The sequence below is a fragment of the Ursus americanus genome, chromosome 18 (assembly GCF_024610735.1).
Source record: "Ursus americanus isolate L20-20 chromosome 18, mUrsAme1.1.p, whole genome shotgun sequence".
NCBI classification, from domain to species: Eukaryota; Metazoa; Chordata; class Mammalia; order Carnivora; family Ursidae; genus Ursus; species Ursus americanus.
Window position 1 is genome coordinate 10,217,193 of NC_142144.1, and position 19,988 is coordinate 10,237,180.

The 19,988-nt window shown below is 53.3% G+C and overlaps 1 protein-coding gene across 1 annotated transcript in view; it reads right to left on the minus strand.

Annotated features, from left to right (window-relative positions):
- OLFML2A (olfactomedin like 2A) overlaps positions 1 to 19,988 on the minus strand; it is a 28,269-nt gene extending 8,281 nt beyond the window's left edge. Inside the window, exons 1-5 of the mRNA XM_045790963.2 lie at positions 19,770 to 19,988; positions 11,414 to 11,677; positions 5,327 to 5,434; positions 3,653 to 3,862; positions 1,627 to 1,876 (exon numbers count right to left, since the gene is read on the minus strand). Coding sequence (XP_045646919.2) covers positions 1,627 to 1,876; positions 3,653 to 3,862; positions 5,327 to 5,434; positions 11,414 to 11,677; positions 19,770 to 19,889 — 952 coding nt within the window. The 5' untranslated portion in view covers positions 19,890 to 19,988. The remainder of the gene's footprint in view (positions 1 to 1,626; positions 1,877 to 3,652; positions 3,863 to 5,326; positions 5,435 to 11,413; positions 11,678 to 19,769) is intronic.

Sequence of the window (19,988 nt, forward strand, 5' to 3'; positions counted from 1 at the left end):
CTCCTATCTCTGATCTCGAGGCTTTCTGGGCACCCCCCCAAATTTTGCTGGCAAGGCCTTTGTTGATAGGATGACTTTTTCATCTCCCATGGGACCTGTTTGGGGCCATCTCTGGGTTATCCCTGACCCATACGCTTGTCTGGGCTGGGCTGGATGGGGTCTGGGTAGGAAAAACAGGAAGATTCAGTGCCACACAGCAGAGGACAGAACTGGGGAGGGGTCTCAGGCAGACTCTGTAGCCCGCTGACCTGGGTTCCAGTCCCACCAACTCGCTATGAAACCTGGAGCCAGTCTCTTCACCTCTCTGAGCTTGTTTCCTCACCCGGATCAAGTCCAACAGTGTGTGTGAAAGTACACAGAAAACTGTGATGCCAGGGACAAAGGAAAGGGGATGGTGTGGCCCCCAGGGGATGAGGCCCCTTGATGCCAGGACAATTATCTCTGACTTCCTTCATTTTCTCTCCCTGCCACGGTTCCTCTTTGCATAGGGTTTAGCCAAGCCCTGTTGTGGGGCAGCCCCTGGGGTCTCTTGGGAATGGGGCACACCCTCTGGGGGGGCCTGGCCTTGGCAGCCTGCCAGGGCAAGGGTCTGGTTCCCACGGGCCTCGCTGGCAGAGCCAGCTGCTTGCAGCTGTTCTTGGGCAGTGCCCAGCCAGAGGTCAGAGGCTCTGTATTGTGGCCAGGCGGAGCTGGCAGGACTTAGAACCAGCAGCTACCACCAGGGGACCCGGGAAGAGGCCCCTGAGCCTTGAGAGGCCAAAAATTTAGGGGGGCTCTTGAAGGAGACTGGTTCCTCACATTTCTACCTCCTGGCCCCTTGGACATGAGGTGGGCAGAGGGCCTCACTGAAGGAGGTGGTCAGCAGGACCCAGGGTGGGTGAGCAGGCTTGGGACACCTCTCTGGGACATGAGAGCAGGCATTTGGGGAGGGTCTCAGAGGAAGAATCAGGAGCCACACCAGTGGGGTTGGCCCAGAAATTTGGATATTCTTGGGACTTTTGTATCTTGTGGGGTTTTTTTTGATTAATTACTTGGTTGCCCTTCACTGTGATCCCCCATGGATTGCAGGAAAAATACAGGACTCTGTGGGCTCTTCTTTGGGGAAATAAGAAGTGGGAGGCCATCCATTCCACGGCCACTCTGGAAATAAGAGGTGCTCTGAAGGCCCCATAACACTTCCCAGAACCCTGGCCAGGCTCCAGCCCCTGGGGATTCCCACCCCACCTGTGGCTGCTGCCTGGTCATGGGTCTGTTTTTTCCCACTGGACTGTGGAGTCGGTGTTAGGCAGAATCTCTGGGAGATACAGCACATACATAGTGGACCTTCAGCAAATCTCTGAATGAAGAAGGAAAAGTCCAGTGAGGGCGGAGACGGCTGAAAATACTGGAGAGGAACTGAGTGGCCCTTTGTGTTGATTCTATCATGTCATCCCCAACAACCCCAGGAGGGGTACTATCTCATTGTGTGGATGAGCAAAGGGCACCAAAAGGTAACCAGTAGAGCTGAAATCTGGGGCAGTTTGACTGTACGGAAGACACCGGATCCCTGTGGGTGATCCTTGCTTGGGGTACAGCCATCCAGTAGCAAGCCCCCACTCCCCCAGGGCCAGTTCTCCTCCAACTCACCGGCCATGGCCTCGGTCACCTCCTTCCCGCCCGCCTTGTAGTAGGTGATGCCTCGGATCACGGTCTGCTGCTGGGCCAGGGTCCGGGGCTTGGCTGTGGGCTGGGGGAATCTGCCCTTGCCGCCCTCCCTCCTCAGCTTCTCCACCTTCAGCAGCTTCTCCTTCGGAGGTTTCGTGAAGCCTCTGTCTGCAAAGGTCTTCTGAATGTTGCCATATTTGTTGTTGTCTTTGCCTTTCCCTCCAGCTGTGTCCTGAGAGAGAAGGGAAATCTCAGACTTAGGGGAGGGGGAAAGGGTGTTGTTGCGGGAGGTCATGTTGTGGGGGTCAGCTTGTGGGGGCTGGAAGTGGTTATGTTGCTCTAGGCCCTAGGTCTCAGGTGCTCGTGAACTCACAGCTTTCCTCCCATACTGGCTACATCCATGACTGGGGTGTGCCTCAGTTTCCCCACTCAGCTCTCCAGCTCCCCTGCAGGCTTGAAGCCCAACCTGATAGGTTAGGTTCTTGTTCCATATCCAAACCCCTGCATACTCGCCCCCAGGGGGTATATTGTAATGGTTAATTCCCTAAGGAGGTAGCCTCTCACCAGGTCAGCTTCCCATCCCTCTCTCTCTCACTCATGGGTCTTTGTTTGTGGGTAGGGGTGAGTTTCTCAGGCTCTGAGGCAGGGTGACCCACCCATCTCACTGTGCCTGGAACTCTCCCAGTTTCAGCACTGAAAGTCCTGCATCCCGGGAAACCTTCAGTCTCAGGCCAACTTGGACGGTTGGTCACCAAGGCCATTGCCCTTAGCGCACGCAGTTTCTAACGTTCTGTAAATTTTACTCTCACTTCCTCTTAAATGCCTCTGATGCTGGCTTGGCACAAGAACAAAGGCCCTGTGACATCCCCCCTGTCAGGCAGAACCTCCAGGAGATACAGCAAGTACAGTCTCTAGACCTTGTGCTGTGGCCCAAACAGCATTCATTCGCGCCTGTGGACTTGACACGGGAATGAGCAGGAAGCCCACCCTGGGCCAAGGCACCAGGCTTCCTCCCTGCTTTATCAGCAACGAGGCGGGCCCGGCTGCAGACACAGATGGCCCCATCAGCACCGTGTCAGCACAGGGGACAGGAGGCAGAGAGGAAGAGCTCGGGCTTGCCAGTCTCACAGACGCAGGTTCCTGTCCCGGCGCAGCCACCCTCTCCCCAAAGGACCTCACTTTACTCTTCCTCATCTGCCAAATGGGCAATGATTGTCCCTCCTTGCAGGTGGCTATGGGATTAACTGAGATCGTGTCTGTGAGGAAGTCCGGTTTAGACTTTAGAAGTCAGATTTAGAGGCTGTCAGGATTCCCTGCTCCAAAACGCAAGGCTGCTGTGGAGAATGGAGCGGCCGTGTCTTGCATTGGGGGGACTGGCCTAAGGGGCACGAACGGCATTGAAATCCAGTCTGTACTCCCCTTTGCCAAGCCACACCCTCTAGGATGTATCTATCATAGGAAGGAGCCTCTGTACAACTTGCCCACCTCCAGGGGGCTTCTCTTTATTTGCCCAGAGGGAGAGCCTTTGGCAATTTGTCTGCCTAGAGGAGGGCCTTTTTCAAATGTGCATTAAGGTGTATTAGAGATCTTGGGTGGCTCTGCCTGGTGTCCCCTCTCACTCTGTGCTGAGCTTGAATATGGGATGTCCGGGTGTTTGCTGTAGGAATTCTCCACCCCATATTGCACTGATGAAGTGGTGTTAGAGTCATCCCTGCAGCTTTGTCTCCGCTAGTTTGGAAATGGGAATGAGAACGCCGCCAAATGCCTTCCTCAGCAAACAGACCCCTCAGCTGGATCCCCACATCTGCTCCAAGCTTACCTCTGTCAGCGGTGCTCGCTGCACTGCAGGCAGCTTCCCCCCGACCCGGCCAGAGACTCTCCAGCTGGGCTAACCCTCAGCCCTGTCCTGTGACCCCAAACCCCCATCCAGTTGGCCCGTGGGACTGAGGCACACTGTGTTCCCAAGCCCACCCACCTTCTGGCCCCATCGCCAGGGACATGGCCTCACCTGAGCCTTGCTAGCGGGGCCGGGGGCTGGGGCAGGGGCTGAGACCGGGGCCGCGTCCTTCTGCAGCAGCTGGTGGCCCAGGCTGGAGAGCTCCTTCTTGATGCTCATCATGATGGCCGAGTGGTTCTCATAGCGCTTCAGCTGCTCGCTGAGGTGGTGCATGCTCTCCTTCACTACCTCGTTCTCCCGGCTCAGGTTCACCTTGACGCTCTGTGGGGCAGGACTCCAAGGTCTTTCTAGTCTCCTCTGACAGCAACCCCCCCCCCCCCCCCTGGAGGGGACTCCCCAGCTTCTGCCATCAGGCTTCACGGTCCAGTCTCCTGAGCGGGGCCCAAGGGGACAGGTGGTGGGTGGTGGCACCTGCAGCCACGGGTGGATAAAGCGTGCTGCCAAGAGACCCTGTAATTATTAATGTCTTATTTAAAAAGTGAATGAGTGATGTTTTTCCTTTGGGCAGAGGGAGCCAGTTCCTCCCAAGTGAGGCTGTTTTCTCCACCTCCACCCAGAGTTAGTAATAAGCATTTTTTTTTTTTTAGAGTTATCACTTAGTGAACAGAAGCAAAGCACAGATAATGCAAAACAGAAGATAATTAAAAAATCATTTCTTTGTGGCTACGGAAATACTTTCTGATTTGTTCCAGCCACAGCAGACATACTCTCCAGATCATCTGGCTCATGGTTACATGAAGTGAGTTAACATTTCCTAAGATTACAGGAGGAAGGGTCAAAGGGGGATAACTGCAGAGCTGGCGACAGGAGAGCCTGGCATCTACTAGGTGCGCAGAAAATACTGGTGCGCGGTAGAAATCCAGCAACTGATCCCTTACTACTCCCATGTAGCAAAGGGCCCAGCACCTAGGAGATACACACCAAACACTTTTTGGATAATTAAAGCCACTGTGACCCTGACTTTAAGGATAGTAAGGGGTTAATCTCCCACCCTGGGGCACAGGATGCCCAGGTGCCCCCTCCCTCTGGAAAGGAAGCTGGGAAAGGAAGCCCCCACACCCGCTCCTGGCAGCTGCGTGTCCCCAGGCTCCCAGCAGCCCAGCAGGGGCCGGATGCAGGAAACAGGCGGAGGCCAGGCCATGCCAGCAGAGATGTGTGCCAGCAAACCTTGAACCCACAGCCTGGACCCCCACGATTGCCCAACTCTATTGCTGCCCTCAGGGGGCAGTCCTGGCCATCTGCCTAGCCCTCTAGCACACTTGCACTGACCAGAAGATGCTCGGCACCTCTGCCTCCACTGCAAGTGGGGCCTGGGCCAGCCATTCTGTCTCCAGCCCTGCCCCAAGGGGCTTGGGCCAGTCCTGCACTTTTCTGTGGCATTTTATGTGACCGGTGGCCTTGGAGTTGTGTCATGTGTGAGTCCTGGTCTTGGTGAACTGAGGACCACTGCAAGTCCCTGCCAGCCCCCTCCACATCCTTTTCAGTCAGATGGTGCCTCAGTTTCTCCACCCAGCCTTGCAACCTCCTATAAGCCCATGAGCCCCGGTCAGACCTCTTTTCCAAAGTCCGGACCCAGAGGCCTGCCTCTCCTTCTTCCAGCTCCCTGCTGGAGTCCAGTTTTCAACAGCCACCAGGGTAAGGCAGAATGGCTCAGGCCCCTTCTGACATGGCCCTCGGCCCGCAGTGTTGACCCAGCCTGGCTCCTGAGCAGAGCTCTGCCCTTACCTCTTCCAGTGTGTTCATCTGGGAGGCCACCTTGTGGACATAGGCGTGCACTTTCATCAGGTCCATGCTGTACAAGGTGCCCTCCAGGAGATCCACCATGGACTGGAGCTGTCCAGGAAAGGGTGAGGGTCAGGTCAAGGGTAGAGCACAGGATCAGGCACAAAGGCTGCAAAAGGAGCCCAACCACTTGCAATGGCCTGCGTGGGCCCTCAACACCCACTAGACCCAGCGTGCTAATAACCGTCACGGGAAAAGCCACAGATCCCATCTTTTGAGCACTTATGATGCAGCAGGAGCTGTATGAGGGGCTGTAATGAGCTGTTTCACTTTGTCCTCATGGCAACCCCACGAGGTATGTAGTGGACACTGGAGGAGATCAATCTGCATGCCCTGGGATCCCTCTTTCTTGTTTCTTGTGCCCATACCTGGCTTCCATGTACTGCCTTCTTAACAGCCTGCATCTGTGACTCTTCAAAGAGACGCTGTGTCCCCAGGCTGCCTGGGAGAGTGCGTCCTCGGGGGGCAGTCCTTCGGCAATGCCTGCCAGGTGGGGGCATCCAAAGGCCCAGCTCCTTAGCCCCAGTGGGGACAACTGAGCTGTTATTCACCCTCCAGCATCCCCTGGGGTGGAGGCCGAGACCACACCCTACTGGGCTTCCTTCTCCTCCCACCTCCACTTCTTTCATTTTGGCATCAGCTTCTCTTGGGAACATTTTCATAATAAATCACTGGAACACAGACCACTTGCCTCAGAGTCTGCAGCTAGGGACCCAAACAAAGACAAGGTCCGGACAACTATTTTTTTAAAAGTAATCTCTATGCCTAACGTGAAGCTTGAATTCACAACCCTGAGATCAAGAGTTGCATGCTCTACCCACTGCGCCAGCCAGGTGCCCCGACAAGGTCTGGACAGCTTTCATCTTCATCTTACAGAATGGGAAATTGCAGCTTAGGTGAAGTGACTTGTCCAAAGCCACCCAGTTGTTAGATGGTGGGGCGGGTAGCAGAACCCAGATTGGTACAAACTAAAACCTCTTTCCTGTCATGCTTTACCATTCCTTCTTGTGTTTGGATGGGGAAACGGAGGCCAAGAGAAGGGGAGGAGCTTGACAACAAAGAGGTCAGTGGCAGATGCTGTGTCCTCCTGGCCCAGCCCTGGGCTTCTCCCTGAAGCTGCCCCTCCCCCTTCCTCTCTCCACCACACGTCATCAGGATGTGACCTTCTCTCCAGATGGCCAAGATGCCAGTGAGGGTCAGGAGAACCATAGCACAAGGGGTTGGCTGGGAAATCAGCTTCCCCTGGCTTCTTGAGAAGGGCAGTTCCTCCAGCCCACCCTCTCGCATGGCCCCACTCTGAGCCCTGCAGCATTTCTCAGGGTTTGAGCAGGCCAGCGCTCCTGTCTGGCCCCAGCCAGCTGTTTCCAAAACAGTTTGACTCCCACTCTCCCAGGGGTGTTCAAGCTGTTTTAAGCCAGAGAGCCTTTCTTAGAGTAGACATTAATCTCTAAAATGGAAAAAGGGAGTGGAGAAGTCTTAGGGAAGCAGGATTGGACTTTGGGTCTTGTCTGCTCCACTGTAACCTTGCTCAGACTCTGACGACTTGCTCAGTACCCCTCGGGCTCTGGGGAGCACAATGTGAGAACCATGCACATAGACTCTTGTGTGCTTCAGCTTCCTTCTCTGTGAAATGAGGCACTGTAAGGGGCTGTAGTGTGTGGTAAGGGGCTGTAGTGTGTGGACAGGGCTCAGCACAGAGTGGGCACACAGCAAGGACTTTATGAATGTCAGCAATAATGGTACTATTCCAGGGGGGCTAAAGGAGATCCTCCCAGCTTCACTCTGCTGCCTTCGTGGCCACCAAAAGTGGGTTTCCAAAGCATAGGTTTGACCCTGGGTCTCTGCCTTGCTAGATAACCTGTCAGGGCTCCCCACTGCTCATGTGTGACTTTGCACCCTCTAAGCCTGGCATCTGAGCCCTCCCCGGTCTGCCCCTGCATCCTCTTTGACCTCAGCAAATGTTCCCTCTGGGCCAGGCACTGAGGACAGTGAGGAGTAAGACAGATACAAGCCTTCATGGTCCCTCACAGGCTGTGAAAGAACAGAGAGTAACAGAGAGGTGCCCAGATCATTAATGACAGAGCGCTGACCTTGTCAAGGAGCAGATGTGGGTTAGTAAAGTATGCCAGGAGGGAGTTTTGTCGGAGCTGAGCTCTGCAGGAAGAACACAAATTAGGCAAAGATGGCAGGAGAAGGGCATTCCAGGCCAAGGGAACAGCTCGTGCAAAGAGCTGGAAGTGAGAAGAGACATGGTGTGCTTGGGCCATGCTACTCAAAGTGAGGTCTGCAGACCAGCACCGGTCCAAGCTACTTGCTATTCGTCTGTAATAAAATAATTGTGAAAAGTGAGAGTAGACTTTTATAAACTTTCAGACCCCTTTGACAGAGAAAAATTTTTAAAGATTTTTATTTATTTATTAGAGAGAGAGTGAGAGAAAGAGCACGAGCAGGGGGAAGGGGGGAGGCAGAGGGAGAAGCAGACTCCCCACTGAGCAGGGAGCCCTTCTTGGGGCTCCATCCCAGGACCCCCAGATCATGACCTGAGCTGAAGGCAGACGTTTAACCGACTGAGCCCCCCAGGCGCCCGACAGAGAAATTTTTATCTGTTGACTCTAACAGTAAAATATTGGACTTGTATTTTGCATGTCTGTTTTTGTTTCATTTCTTTAATAATTCATTTTTATGGCATTTTCCAAAAGTACTGGTTCTTGTTTTTTAAAAATTAGTCTTTCGCCACAGACAGTTTGAGAAGCCCTGTGTTAGAGGAATTGACAGGCAGATAGTGGGGCTAGAGCAGAGAGAGGGCAGGGAGCCATCCTGGGCCACACCACTCCACTTGCTCTCACCCATAATGCCCTCCTTTTTTTGCCTGAGGGATTCCTACCCAATCCTCAAAGCCCAGCTCTAATGTTACCTCTTCCTCTGGGTTCCACAGTCCCTGAGACATCTCTTGGCCCAGCACCAATGACCAACCATTGGAGTCAGGAGCTGCGTCCCCAAGAGACCGGGGATTCCTCAAGAGTGGGGTCATGTCTCGTTCATGTCCAGAAGGAAAAGGAGTAAAGAGGTGAAAAGCATGCACCTGCCACCAACCTCCCCAAAAAAAGGGGACCTAGAATCCTCTCCCTCCTACTCAGAGTCATGCAACTAAGACCAAATCGCAGCTGGAGTTCTTAGCTTGAGGGAAAGGGCTGGGATAGAGAAAAGGGGAGGGTATAGCATGGTGTGCCCTGCTCCCCGCCTCCAAGAGCTTCCCTTCACCTCCTCTTCTGGGGGGAGGGGCTGCCCATAGAAAGCCTCCTGCTGAGGGGGGAGGAGCCAAATCAAATGGGAGGGGCCTCAGCCCTGTCTGATACTGCCTCTGCCCCCTTCTCCTCTTGGGGTTCTCCGGGTACCTCTCAGGTACCTGCCCCTGCAGTATCTTCTCCTCCTACACCACCACCTGCTGAGTCAATCCCTCTACTACCCCACTCCAGTCCTATAAGGCTGATGAAAACCGCCGTGGCTGCTGTGCATTGAAAAGACCTACGAGACAATGGGCTCCAGGCTGAGAGCTGAGTAGGGACCCCTTCCATGGGCAAGGGGACATAGCAGAAAATTCCCGAGCTCAAATCTTAGTGCTTAGTGCCAGGATCTTGCTGTGAGATCTTAGGCAAGTCACAGTCCCTCTCTGGGCCTCAGATTCCTCCACAAGTAAAGCTGGGACCCTAAATTCCCTTGCTAAAGGATTGTGGCAAGGATTAAATTAGCCAGAATGTATGAAAAGCTTTTGTGTATCCTTATGTAAAGTATGCTTACAATTTAGTTATTGAGAGGTGGACTTGAGCAGAAGTTGGGTTTGTTCTTAGAACTGAAGACTGACCTATAGCCTCAGTGCCTGGAGTTTGTAGGGCCCTAGTGAGGCCCCAGGGAGACAGTGTGGTCCAGGGACTGACAAGTTAAGAGGCAACTTGGCCTAGGGATGCCTGGGTGGCTCAGTCGGTTAGGCAACTGCCTTCGGCTCAGGTCATGGTCTCAGGGTCCTGGGATTGAGTCTCACGTCTGGCTCCTTGCTTGGCGGGAGCCTGCTTCTCCCTCTGCCTCTACCTGCCTCTCCCCTGCTGTGCATGCTCTCTCTCTCTCTCTCTCTCCCTGACAAATAAATAAATAAAATCTAAAAAAAAAAAAAAAAAAAAAAAAAAAGAGGCAACTTGGCCTAAAATTCAACCCTATGCCAACTTTGAGAGTTTTGGTATCCATTTAGTTGTTACAAAAATAAAACTAAAGTTATATTTAAAGAAGACATTTTTAGGCATGCCTAGGTGGCTCCGTCAGTTAAGCGTGTCTTCAGCTCTGGTCTTGATCTGGGAGTCCTGGGATTGGGCCCCGCGTTGTTGGGCTCCCTGCTCAGCGGGGAATCTGCTTCTCCCTCTCCCTCTGCGCCCCCCCCCCCCACTTGGGCTCTCTCTCTCTCTCAAGTAAATAAAGAAACTCTTAAATAAAATAAAGAAAACATTTTTAGCCAAACGTTGAAGACGATTTTTCATGGGTCTCTTGCTTTTCTGCATGTTTTGCATGCAGAGGCACTGCCTGGCTTTGTTCTAGGACCTCTTTTCTATAGGCAACAGCCTTGGAACACAGAGAGTGTTTCCCTCCAGAGTAGGGAAGGCATGCTCGTTGCCCATTGTAAAAAAAATCGGATTCTCTAAGCTTGGGGCTCCACTCCTGAAAAGTACCCCAGTGTGTTTGCAGGTGCTATGTGGTCTTCACTGCATCACCCCATGGGAACTGGAGCTGGGAGAATTGGTTCAAGAAAATGTAGATACTCTGGCTGCTGTGAGTAATACAGTCCTTTGTCTCCCACCCAGGAGGCTTGTGTCTTCTGCCAGCATCCACGAAATTGGCCGCCAACTTGTTAGCTTACAAGTAGGGTGACATCTCAGTCAATTTCACAGTTCTTGATACCAAAAAGAGCAAAACAGATGCTCATATGTTTGGAAGAAATTATAAAAGAAAAGAATACTCTCAAAAGACACCAAAATTATGTAGTCCATTACAGAAAGAAAGACAGGAGAGTAAGGTGGTTTAGAACACATGCTTTGGATACAGCAGGACATGGTTCAAATCCCAGCCCCACCAAGCACTGAATTGGGTGTGTTATGAATGGCACAAAGGTGCCTGGCTGGCTGTGGGGACCGTGATCTAGCCTGCACGTGCCTATTCAAGCATGGGTCCTGGGGGCAGGCCCCAGCATGGGGCTCTGTTCCCGAGAGGTGGTGCTTCTTTCCGATCTGCCTATGCTGGTGGCTGGGGGGAAGGAAGCATAAAACTCATATAAAAGTATGGTATAGACCCAAGGCTACATGCCATTATATGAGCGTTTGGGCCAGTTACCTACCTTCTCCGAACCTCCGTTTTCTTGCCTATAAAATGAGAACAGTGATCCCATATTTCACAGAATGGTTTAAGAATTTAGAGGGAAAAATGTGTGACAAGAGCTTAGTACAACATCTGGCACGCAGGTGGTGCTTGAATATGGGACATGTCCTTATTACATTAAAAACAATAAAATGCTACAAAATTTTAAAATGTAAAATACTATATTCAGGTGCTGACAGATAACTGGTTTGGGTAAAATACAAGACACTGAACCAGATGATGAAATGTTCTATCTGTGTTTGCTTATTTTCTGTCTCCCATATTCTACCAAAGGCATGGACTTTGCCTAGTTCCCTCCTCTATCCCCAGAACTAGTGCCTGCCTGGCTGGTGGCAGGTGCTCTCTGAATGGAAACAAGCCCGCGTTTTGCAGATACGCTAGAGCGCAGGGTAAGCTAGCCAAAGAATGTTGCCTCCACCGCTTCTGGGCGCGTGGTCGTGAGCAAGAAGTGGCTTCCCCTCACGGAGCCTCTGTTTCCCCACCTGCGCAATGGGATAACAACAGCACCTCCCCAGAGTGTGGATTTTCACTGGAAGGACAGCCTGGCACCAGCCCATGCTAGATGCTCGTCCAGGAGCTGCTTCCTCCCTCCCCTTCCCCCGGAAAGCCTACCTTGAGGAGCTCCGGGGCCTGCTTCTTGAGCTTCTCCATCTTCCACTCGTGCTCGCAGGGGTTGAGCGAGGAGGGTGGCGCCGTGCAGGAGCAGCGGCAGTCGGCCCCTGAGCTCACCGTCTCCACAGTGTAGTAGTCCTCCACCCGGGCCTGCCCGCTGCGCACTCGGCTGCAAGCGTCCTTGCTCAGCGGCCGCATGATGCACTTGCAGCGGCAGTCGGAGCCCTCCGAGGTCATGCGCACCTGGTCTATGTCACCAAACACCTGCAAGAGGGGCTCAGGTGAGCCGAAGGCCAGTGATGGGGGGAGGAGAGGAGGAGGGGAGCCAGAGGGGACAGGTAGCCAAATCCAGTGCCCCTGGCCTTTGTGGGCACGGTTACAGGTGGCTGAGAAGCTGGCAGCCCTTCGGAAGAAACAGAGTGCAGTAGCCTTATGGTAATAATACCTGAAAATATCAATGGCCGCCTTGAAAAAGAGTTTGGCTGTTCCTCAGTACATTAAATATAGAATCAGGACGCCTCTGGCTCAGTCAGTAGAGTGTGCAATTTTTGATCCTGGGGTTGTGAGTTCTAGTCCCACATTGGTTGTAGAGATTACTTTAAAAGCATTTCAGGGGCACCTGGCTGGCTCAGTTGGTAGAGGATCTGACTCGAGCTCTCATGGTTGTGAGTTCAAGCCCCACGTTGGGTGTGGAGCCTACTTTAAAAAAATTTCAAAAAAAAAAATGTTAGGGGCACCTGGGTGGCTTAGTCGGTTAAGTGCCTGCCTTTGGCTCGGGTCATGATCCCAGGGTCCTGGGATGGAGCTCTGCATTGGGCTCCCTGCTCAGTGGGGAGCCTGCTTCTCCCTCTCCCTCTGCCTCTGCTCCCCCACTTGTGCTCTCTCTCTCTCGCTCAAATAAATAAATTCTTTTAAAAAAATCTGAAAAAGCCCATAGAATTACCGATTACCATAGGACCTAATAATTCTACTTGTGGGTAGAATTATTCTCCAAAGACTACTTCTCCAAAGAACCGAAGACAGGTATTCAAACGAAGACTCGTATATGAATATTCACAGCAGCAGGATTCACAATAGTCACGAAGTGGAACCAATCCACATGTCCATCAACTGATGGATAAACAAAAGTTGGTATATCCATACGATGGAATATTATTGAGCCACGAAAAGGAATGGAGTACTGACTCCTGCTACAACATGGATGAACCTTGACAACATGATGCTAAGTGATGGAAGCCAGACACGAAAGGCCACATGTTGTATGGTTCCATTTATTAATATCCAGAAGAGCCAAATCCAGAGACAAAAAGCAGCTTAGTGATTGCCAGGACTTGGGAGGCGGGAAATGGGGAGTGACTGCTTAATGGGCACGGAGTTTCCTTTTGGAGCGATGAAAATGTTCTGGAACTAAGTAGCGGTGATGGTTGCACAACACTGTGAATGTACTAAGTGCCACTGGATTGTACACTTCAAAATGGTTAAAATGGTAAATGTTATGTGCAGTTTATCACCATAGTAAAAGATAACGAATGAAGACCTTTCATTGGGCACCTACTACATGCCAGTTTTCATGTGCATCACACCCTTTAATGATATCTGTGTATGGGGGGGTGGTTACCTCCAGAGTCCTTGCCATGGCCTTCAAGGCCTATGTGAGCGGACAGCCTCCCCACAACCCCTTCTCTTGCCACCCCTTTTCTTCCTTTGGTCACTCTGCTCCAGCCTCAGGGCCTTTCCAGATGTGGTACCCTCAGCCTGAAACCCTTATCCCCCTGATATGCCCTTGGCTCATTCCCTCATGTTACTTACACATCACCTCCTCTGAGAAGTCTTTCCAGACTATTCACTTCCTTTAACTCTTTGTTCCCTTATCCAGTGGCTTTCTTTTTCTTTATTAGACCTATTGCCATCTGAAGTATTATATCTATGTTTGCTTATTTTTTCCCTTACTCTATTGAAGGAACCATTAGAGAAAGGGACTTTGTCTAGTTCTCTCCTTTATCACAGAACAGTGCCTGCCTGGCCCATAGTAGATGCTCTGTAAATATCTGTTGGATCAATGAGCCTGCATTTTGCAGACATGCTGAAACACAAGGCTAAGAACATGGCATCTGCAGCCTGAGTTAGTAGCAGTGAGATGGTGGGCAACTCCACCTTTCTCTGCCATTCCCCAACCTGGCTCAGACAGCTCACCCTGGGCTCCAGGCTCTCGGGGCACACCTCTTCATGGCTCAAGCAACAAACACCCCAGGCCTCATGGCTACTCAGCTCTCACTGAAGCCACCAGGACTCAGGTGAGCTCATGGCTCCTCTGGGCTTTCTGCCAACCCCAGTGCCCACGAGTGTCCCAGAGCCCTCTGGGGAAGGGCCATAGGTACTCCATTTCTTTTTTCTTTTCTTTTCTTTTTTTTTTTTTTAGTTTTTTTTTATTATGTTAGTCACCATACAATAGGTACTCCATTTCTATTCTGAGCTGCCAGACATCTGTTTGCGCCTCTGGCCTCTGTCAGCCCCTGGGTGACAGCTGGAGGCATAGGAGAAATAGATTGAAGTACATTCTTAAACTTCTCTGATATATGAGAAGCCAGTAGGATGGGCTCTGAGAGCACAAAGGAAGATACCTATGCAAACTGCTCAAGGAGGGCCCCCTCAGCGGACATCTCTAAGGAGAAGGGCATTCCAGGGAGAGCAAACCAGATATGTAAAGATGAGCAAGGGCCTGGCCCTTGGGGGCCTGGAGAAGGTTCGCTCTGGCTAGGGCTTGCAGGGACCCTGGGGTGGCAGGAGGTTAGGCTGGGGGGTGGCAGAGACCAGCTCGTGGAGGGGACCCTGAAAGCTAGCTGAGGATCTTGGCTTCTTCTTCTTCCTGGGGAGTCATGGAAGGGTTTTAAGCAGGGGAGAGCCAGGGTCAGATCTGCCTTACAGAAAGCTCACTTGGGCTGCTTCGTGGATAGATGGTGGATGGAGGAGGCAAACCTGGGGCACAGAGCCCGGGAGGAGCCATCTACTGAGAATTCATAAAGTGCTGGGGAAGTGGGGGGCAGTGGTGAGGCACACAGCCATGGGCCACCTACAGCTGTGGGCCCTTGGGTGTATTACTTTATGTCTCTGTGCCTCAGTTTCCTCATCTGTAAAAGAAGGTACTACTAGTATCTACCCAACAAAGGACTGTGTAAGGACTGAGAGACGGGATACCACAAATACGCTCAGTCCAGCACCAGGAGCTCACAGCGTAGTCTGTATATTGTAGCCGTATTGTTACTAACAATGATCCCGAAAGGGGGTTGTTTATGTGCTCATTTCTCCATGTGGTTGCAATAGATATTCTTAGCGGTGTCCTACAGAAGAGACAACTGAGCCCGAGAGCCATCCCATGACTTCTTCAAGGGGATTAGAGCCTGGTGTGGGTAGACTTCCAGTTTCCGGGGAATGAGGAGGATGAGGAAGGAGGAAGCTATGGGTGGATGCTTTGTCCTGAGCCCTCTGTGTATGGAGTGTACTCTGGGCACCACGAGGCAATCGTCCCCAGCCTGTGGATGCTGACAGCCAGGCTCGGGGTCCCACCTGTCCCTTAGATCTCGGCCAGTGCCTCAAGTCTGCCTCCTCTTCGAGACTCCTGGGCCCCCTTCCCAGCTCTGCGGTGGACCTTCAGTCACCCCCACCACTCCCCAGCAGGTAGATATGGTTGTGTTCTGTGTGGCCAGGCCAGAGAGCCCTCCTCCTGGAGACCCACTCGTCATCCCCAGGGTCCGCCCCCACCAGCAGCAGCCTCCATATCAGACTGCAACATTCCTCCTCTCCTCAGATGAGGTGCTACGTCCTGAGGGGGACAGCCAAGGCCCTGACACTGGCCCAGAGTCGGAAGAGGGCCTCTGCTCCCAGCCCCAGCTGCCAGGAGCCTAGGCGAGGCCCTTCCTCCGGTGATTACTGGAGCCCGTCGTGCTTGACTGGAGGCAGCAAAGCACCCTGGCTCCTCCACTGCCCTGCGTGGCCTTGAGCCCCTGCGTCTCTGCATCCTCCTCTGTAAAATGGGGAGGACAACAGTCTTTGTCTCTTACGAGGCTGAACCGAGTCCATGCATGCAGAGCAGCCAACACCAGACCTGGCACAGAGTCGGCGCTCTTCAAGTGGTACTTCTACCCAGGTAGCTGCCTCACGAGGCACGTCATTTTCTACCTCTCTCTCCTCTCATCACAACCCCGTCTTAAAGAGGAGAAATCTGAGCATTGGAGAAGACTAGAGGCTTCCCCAGGGTCACTATGAACAGTCTGACTCCAAAAATTTGGTACTTGCTGTTCCTCCCATGACCACCCACCATCACCAGGTGAGGGCTTCCCCAACAGCAACTGAACTGTGACAAAGAAGTTGGGTCCCAGGGGGGCAGTAGAGGGCCTGGGGCTCCCACTGGGCCTGGCCCACCCTGCCCTGGGCATGAGGGCTGGAGCTGTTGTGAAGCAGGGAAGTGCCTGCCTCAGCGCCCCCCCCCAACCTCTCTCTACAGCCTCACTCAGCACGCACCAAAGACCCCAGAAGTGTGGGTGGTTCATGCTTAGAAACATCCCTAGGTACTTGCAAGGAAATCCTACAATGAGATGGCAAGAGGGCATACTTGAGATTTTTCTGAAGAGAGATGGATAAATCTGGCCACAGTGGGAAGTGGGGGGGGGGGCTCAAGCTATGAAATGTTCTAGAAATGAGCAGGTTGAAATCGTGTCACCTTGAGGTGGAGTCTTCCCCCTTCTGTCATGGCCAGCCCAGACTCCCTGAGAGCCTGTTTCCATGTCCTCCTGCAGGCAAAGACCTTCCCCAGAACCCACTGCCAGCTCAACACCTCCGTGGATGGCACAGGACCCCCACACTGAAGCCATCCAAAACCGGACCCGGCATCTTTTCTCAACTGATGTCTACCTACCCTCCCACCCACCCCAGATCTCGGAGCCTCCTCTTTACACCAGATAAGCCATCAGTCACGTTCTTCCAATTCTTTGTCCTAACTATCCCCCATCTCTCTCTCCGGGTCTCCATTCCATGACCACAGCCCGAGGTCAGACCTCATTAACTGCTTCTAGGAACACGGCGGCCTCCTCTCTGCCGGTTTAATCTTCCAAAAGCTCCTCTTGGATGATCTGTGAGTCTTGCTCCACAAACCTCCATGGCTCTCTGTATCTCCATAGGTTCTCAACTGGGGGATGTGCGTCAGAATTACCTGGAAAGCGCTTGGAAAATGTAGACGCCCTGGCCTTAGTCCACACTTCTTAACTCAGACTCTCAGGTTCCGCATTTGGATGCCCACTGAAAGCTGAGCATCCTGGAACCCCAGGATTCTCCAAACTCCTCAATCTGACTCTTTTGACCTTCAGCGTTCAAGCCTGTCGGGGGGGGGGGGGGCGGTGGAGGGACCAGCAGCAGGGCTGTGTAAGATTCTGGATTTCAGTGCTGGGCATGGAGCTGGGCACACAGGATGTTTCTCAGTACTTTGTCCTAGGTGCCCCAGCCAACGGGAATGTTGGGGCAAGAATTTCCCTGTAGAGAGACCCTGCGGGGCCTGGCCTGGCCCCATGCTCTTTGCGTACAGAACGACTTCATCACTTGTATTCCCTGTCTGCCCTGAGCCTGTTTTCAATTACACCCACAGGCGGAAACTCCCAGAGCGGAGGCGCAGCAACACCTAAGCCCCGGGGACCAGCCTGGGCTAGAACATCTGATCCAGCCCGAGACACCACCGCCTGCCTGCCTTCAGCCCCTCCTGCTCCCTGGCCCAGTTCTCACAAGCCTTGGCCTTCCCTCTGTTCTTGGGCCCCTGGTCAGTAGCAGGGATGACCAAAGACGCCTTTTCCACATCTGGATGCATGGAGGAAGTGAGGTACCTTTCACAGTTGGGGAAACTGAGGTAGAAATGGGGAATTCTCAGTCACATTCCAAGGACACACAGCAGAAAGCAGGTTCCCAAAGGTCCCTGGTGCCATGCCTGGGTTTCCTGTAGTTACCTGTCTGTCCATCCCAAACTCCGAGGTGGCAGCCCCTCAGAGATGCCAGGGAAGCTGTGAACTCCCTCTCCCACTCATGCTGGACAAAGCACTTCCCTAGATGAAAACTCCAAGCGCTGTTTAGGAAAGACCTTGCTATAAACATGAAATTAAAAACACTGAGTGAGGAGCTGCCTGAGACCACAGAGTTCTGTGGTGAGTACTGGGGTTGAGCTGCCCCTGTACCCCTGAAAGTATGGGGCAGGAGGGGGGACTGGACCTCCCAGGAGCAGGAAGCCTCAGGAAAGGGCCAACTTAACCCTTTAGGGCCCTAGATAGATAGACTTCAAATCCCAAGCTGGCCCTCCCCCGACTCTTCCCCTCCCCCTCCCCCAAATCCAAGGGGCTTGGAGAGAAGGATGGTTATGGGGGAGGGAGAGGGTGATTATGAAAACAGCTCTCCCTGTAGGGCCAGCAGGAGACCGGCTGTGCTGAGGAATGCGGAATAAATTCACCCATCACTTGATTTTTATTTTTCCCAGCTGGCTGAAGTTGTGTGAGGTGGGAGGTGTCTGAAGGAGGGCTGTGCTGTGTCCCCCAGCTGCTTCGTCCTCCAGGCTCTAGGGTGCACCTCCCTACCCCACCAGCCCCAGCTTGCCCTGGGACAGCTAAAACACACACACACACACACACACACACACACACACACACACACAACACTAGCAAGTGTTTGGCTGACTTACTACATAAACAGGGTGTTAGGTTTTCTTAGTCTTTGCTTTGTTTTGAGTGCTAGCCCTCCCCCACAAGCTCTACATGCATGGCTCGGAGGATGCCCAGGACCAAATATTCCTCCCAGCCAGAGAGATGGAAGGCACAAAGCACTGATCAGGTTATGTGGGGGTTTTTGCTCACTGTTCCCTTACCTGAGCCAGGTCAGGGAATCCAAGAAGGTCCTGCACATAAAGGAAGTTGGCAGATACTGCTTTTCAGATGGGGAAACTGAAGCCCAGAAGCAGGCAGTGACTTGCCCAAGGTCACACAACCAAAGAACAACAAAGGGCCAGAACCCAGGTTTTTTGATTCACAAGCTGGCCACCTTTCTATATACTCTAGTTTCCCATCTGTAAAGTGGGAATGATACTCATTCCCTTCTTGCCTTTGGAGCACATGGTCAGGACTGCAGCTCACTTGTTTTCATACCCTGAGCTGGATCTCCAGGATGAGGGCCTGCTGGTGCCCACTGCACACACTTACCATGTGGCTGGCTTCTGCCCTTTACCTTGCTTCTGGACAGTGCAGCCTCACCTTCTACCCAGGAAAGAGGTTAGAGTGACAAGAAAAGTCACTCCTTTGCTCTCATGCTCCATGAGCAGGACCCTACCTTCTTCCTGCCCCTCATTCATTCCCAGTCCCACCCTTGTCCTTACTGGGTCATTTCCAGAACACCCTCAAGGGGGCCTGGCTCTGACTGACTCTTTTGGGTTCCCCTAGTAAGATTCTGTAATCACAGCATGATTTGTCGGGCACCTACTAGGTACCAGGTGTGGTGCTAAACATTTTACAGGCATGACCTCACTAAAGATTGTCAACCACAGGAAGTGGGAACTATTATTATTCCCATATTTACAAGAGGAAATGAAGACTGGGAGAAGTGAAAGATTCAAGATCACCACGCTGAGAGGTGGAGCGGGGATTTGAACTCAGGTCTGCTTGACACCACAGCAGATCCTTTTAGCCACAACTGAGAAGACTTCAGGCCCCTTCTGGAAGCATGGTGTCCTCCAAAGGGTGCATTAGATTCCTGGCAGGACTACCAGAGGCTAGGCGAGTGATCAGCCCACTAGGCTGGTCATTGGGTAGGGACTCCGGGTCCCCAGCATGGCCAGAAAGCCTTGGCTCAGGGTCTGCTGCAAACCTGGAAGTCCCTGGATAGCAGTTACCCGGGGGGTCTGCTCGACGTGTGTCAGCCTCCCATGGAAACTTTGAGCCAGATTTCCAGGCTGCCCCTGCCCAGCGCTCCTGGGAATCCCTTCCCTAGGCTGGGGACTGCATCTCTTGTCTGTTCCCCCTCCAAACTCCCAGGCTCCCCTCTTCCTGGCCCTGGGTTTCAGTGCTGATCTCCTCCCCGCACTGGACTAGGTCCCAGAGCCCTTTCCTTAGACCCGCAGGTCCCAAGTACCCCTACCATCTGCAGCGCTTCTTCCCCCACGCGCTCCTCTCCCCGGGTCGTAACCCGAGTGGCTTCCGTGCTGAGCCCGTCGGGTCTCCCCTCTCCCGGTTCTCCGCTCCTGGCCCCGACACCCTCCTTGGTTCGCACCCCAGCCACAGCGCCCCCTCGCGCCCGGCTCCCCGCGGAGCTGAGCCCCAGTCCAAGGGCCGCGCCGTACCTTACTGTCAGCGCGCACCCGGCCCGCGCGCGGCAGTAGCAGCAGCAGCAGCAGCAGCAGCGGCGGCAGCAGGAGCAGGGTCAGTGGCCGGGGCCGGGACAGGAGGGCGGCCGCGGCCATGGCGGGATGGGCACGGTGGGCCCGGACAGACGCGTGCGGACGCTGGGAAACGCGGGCCAGACTGCGAGCTCGGTGCGCGGCCAGGAAAGTCCGCGAGGC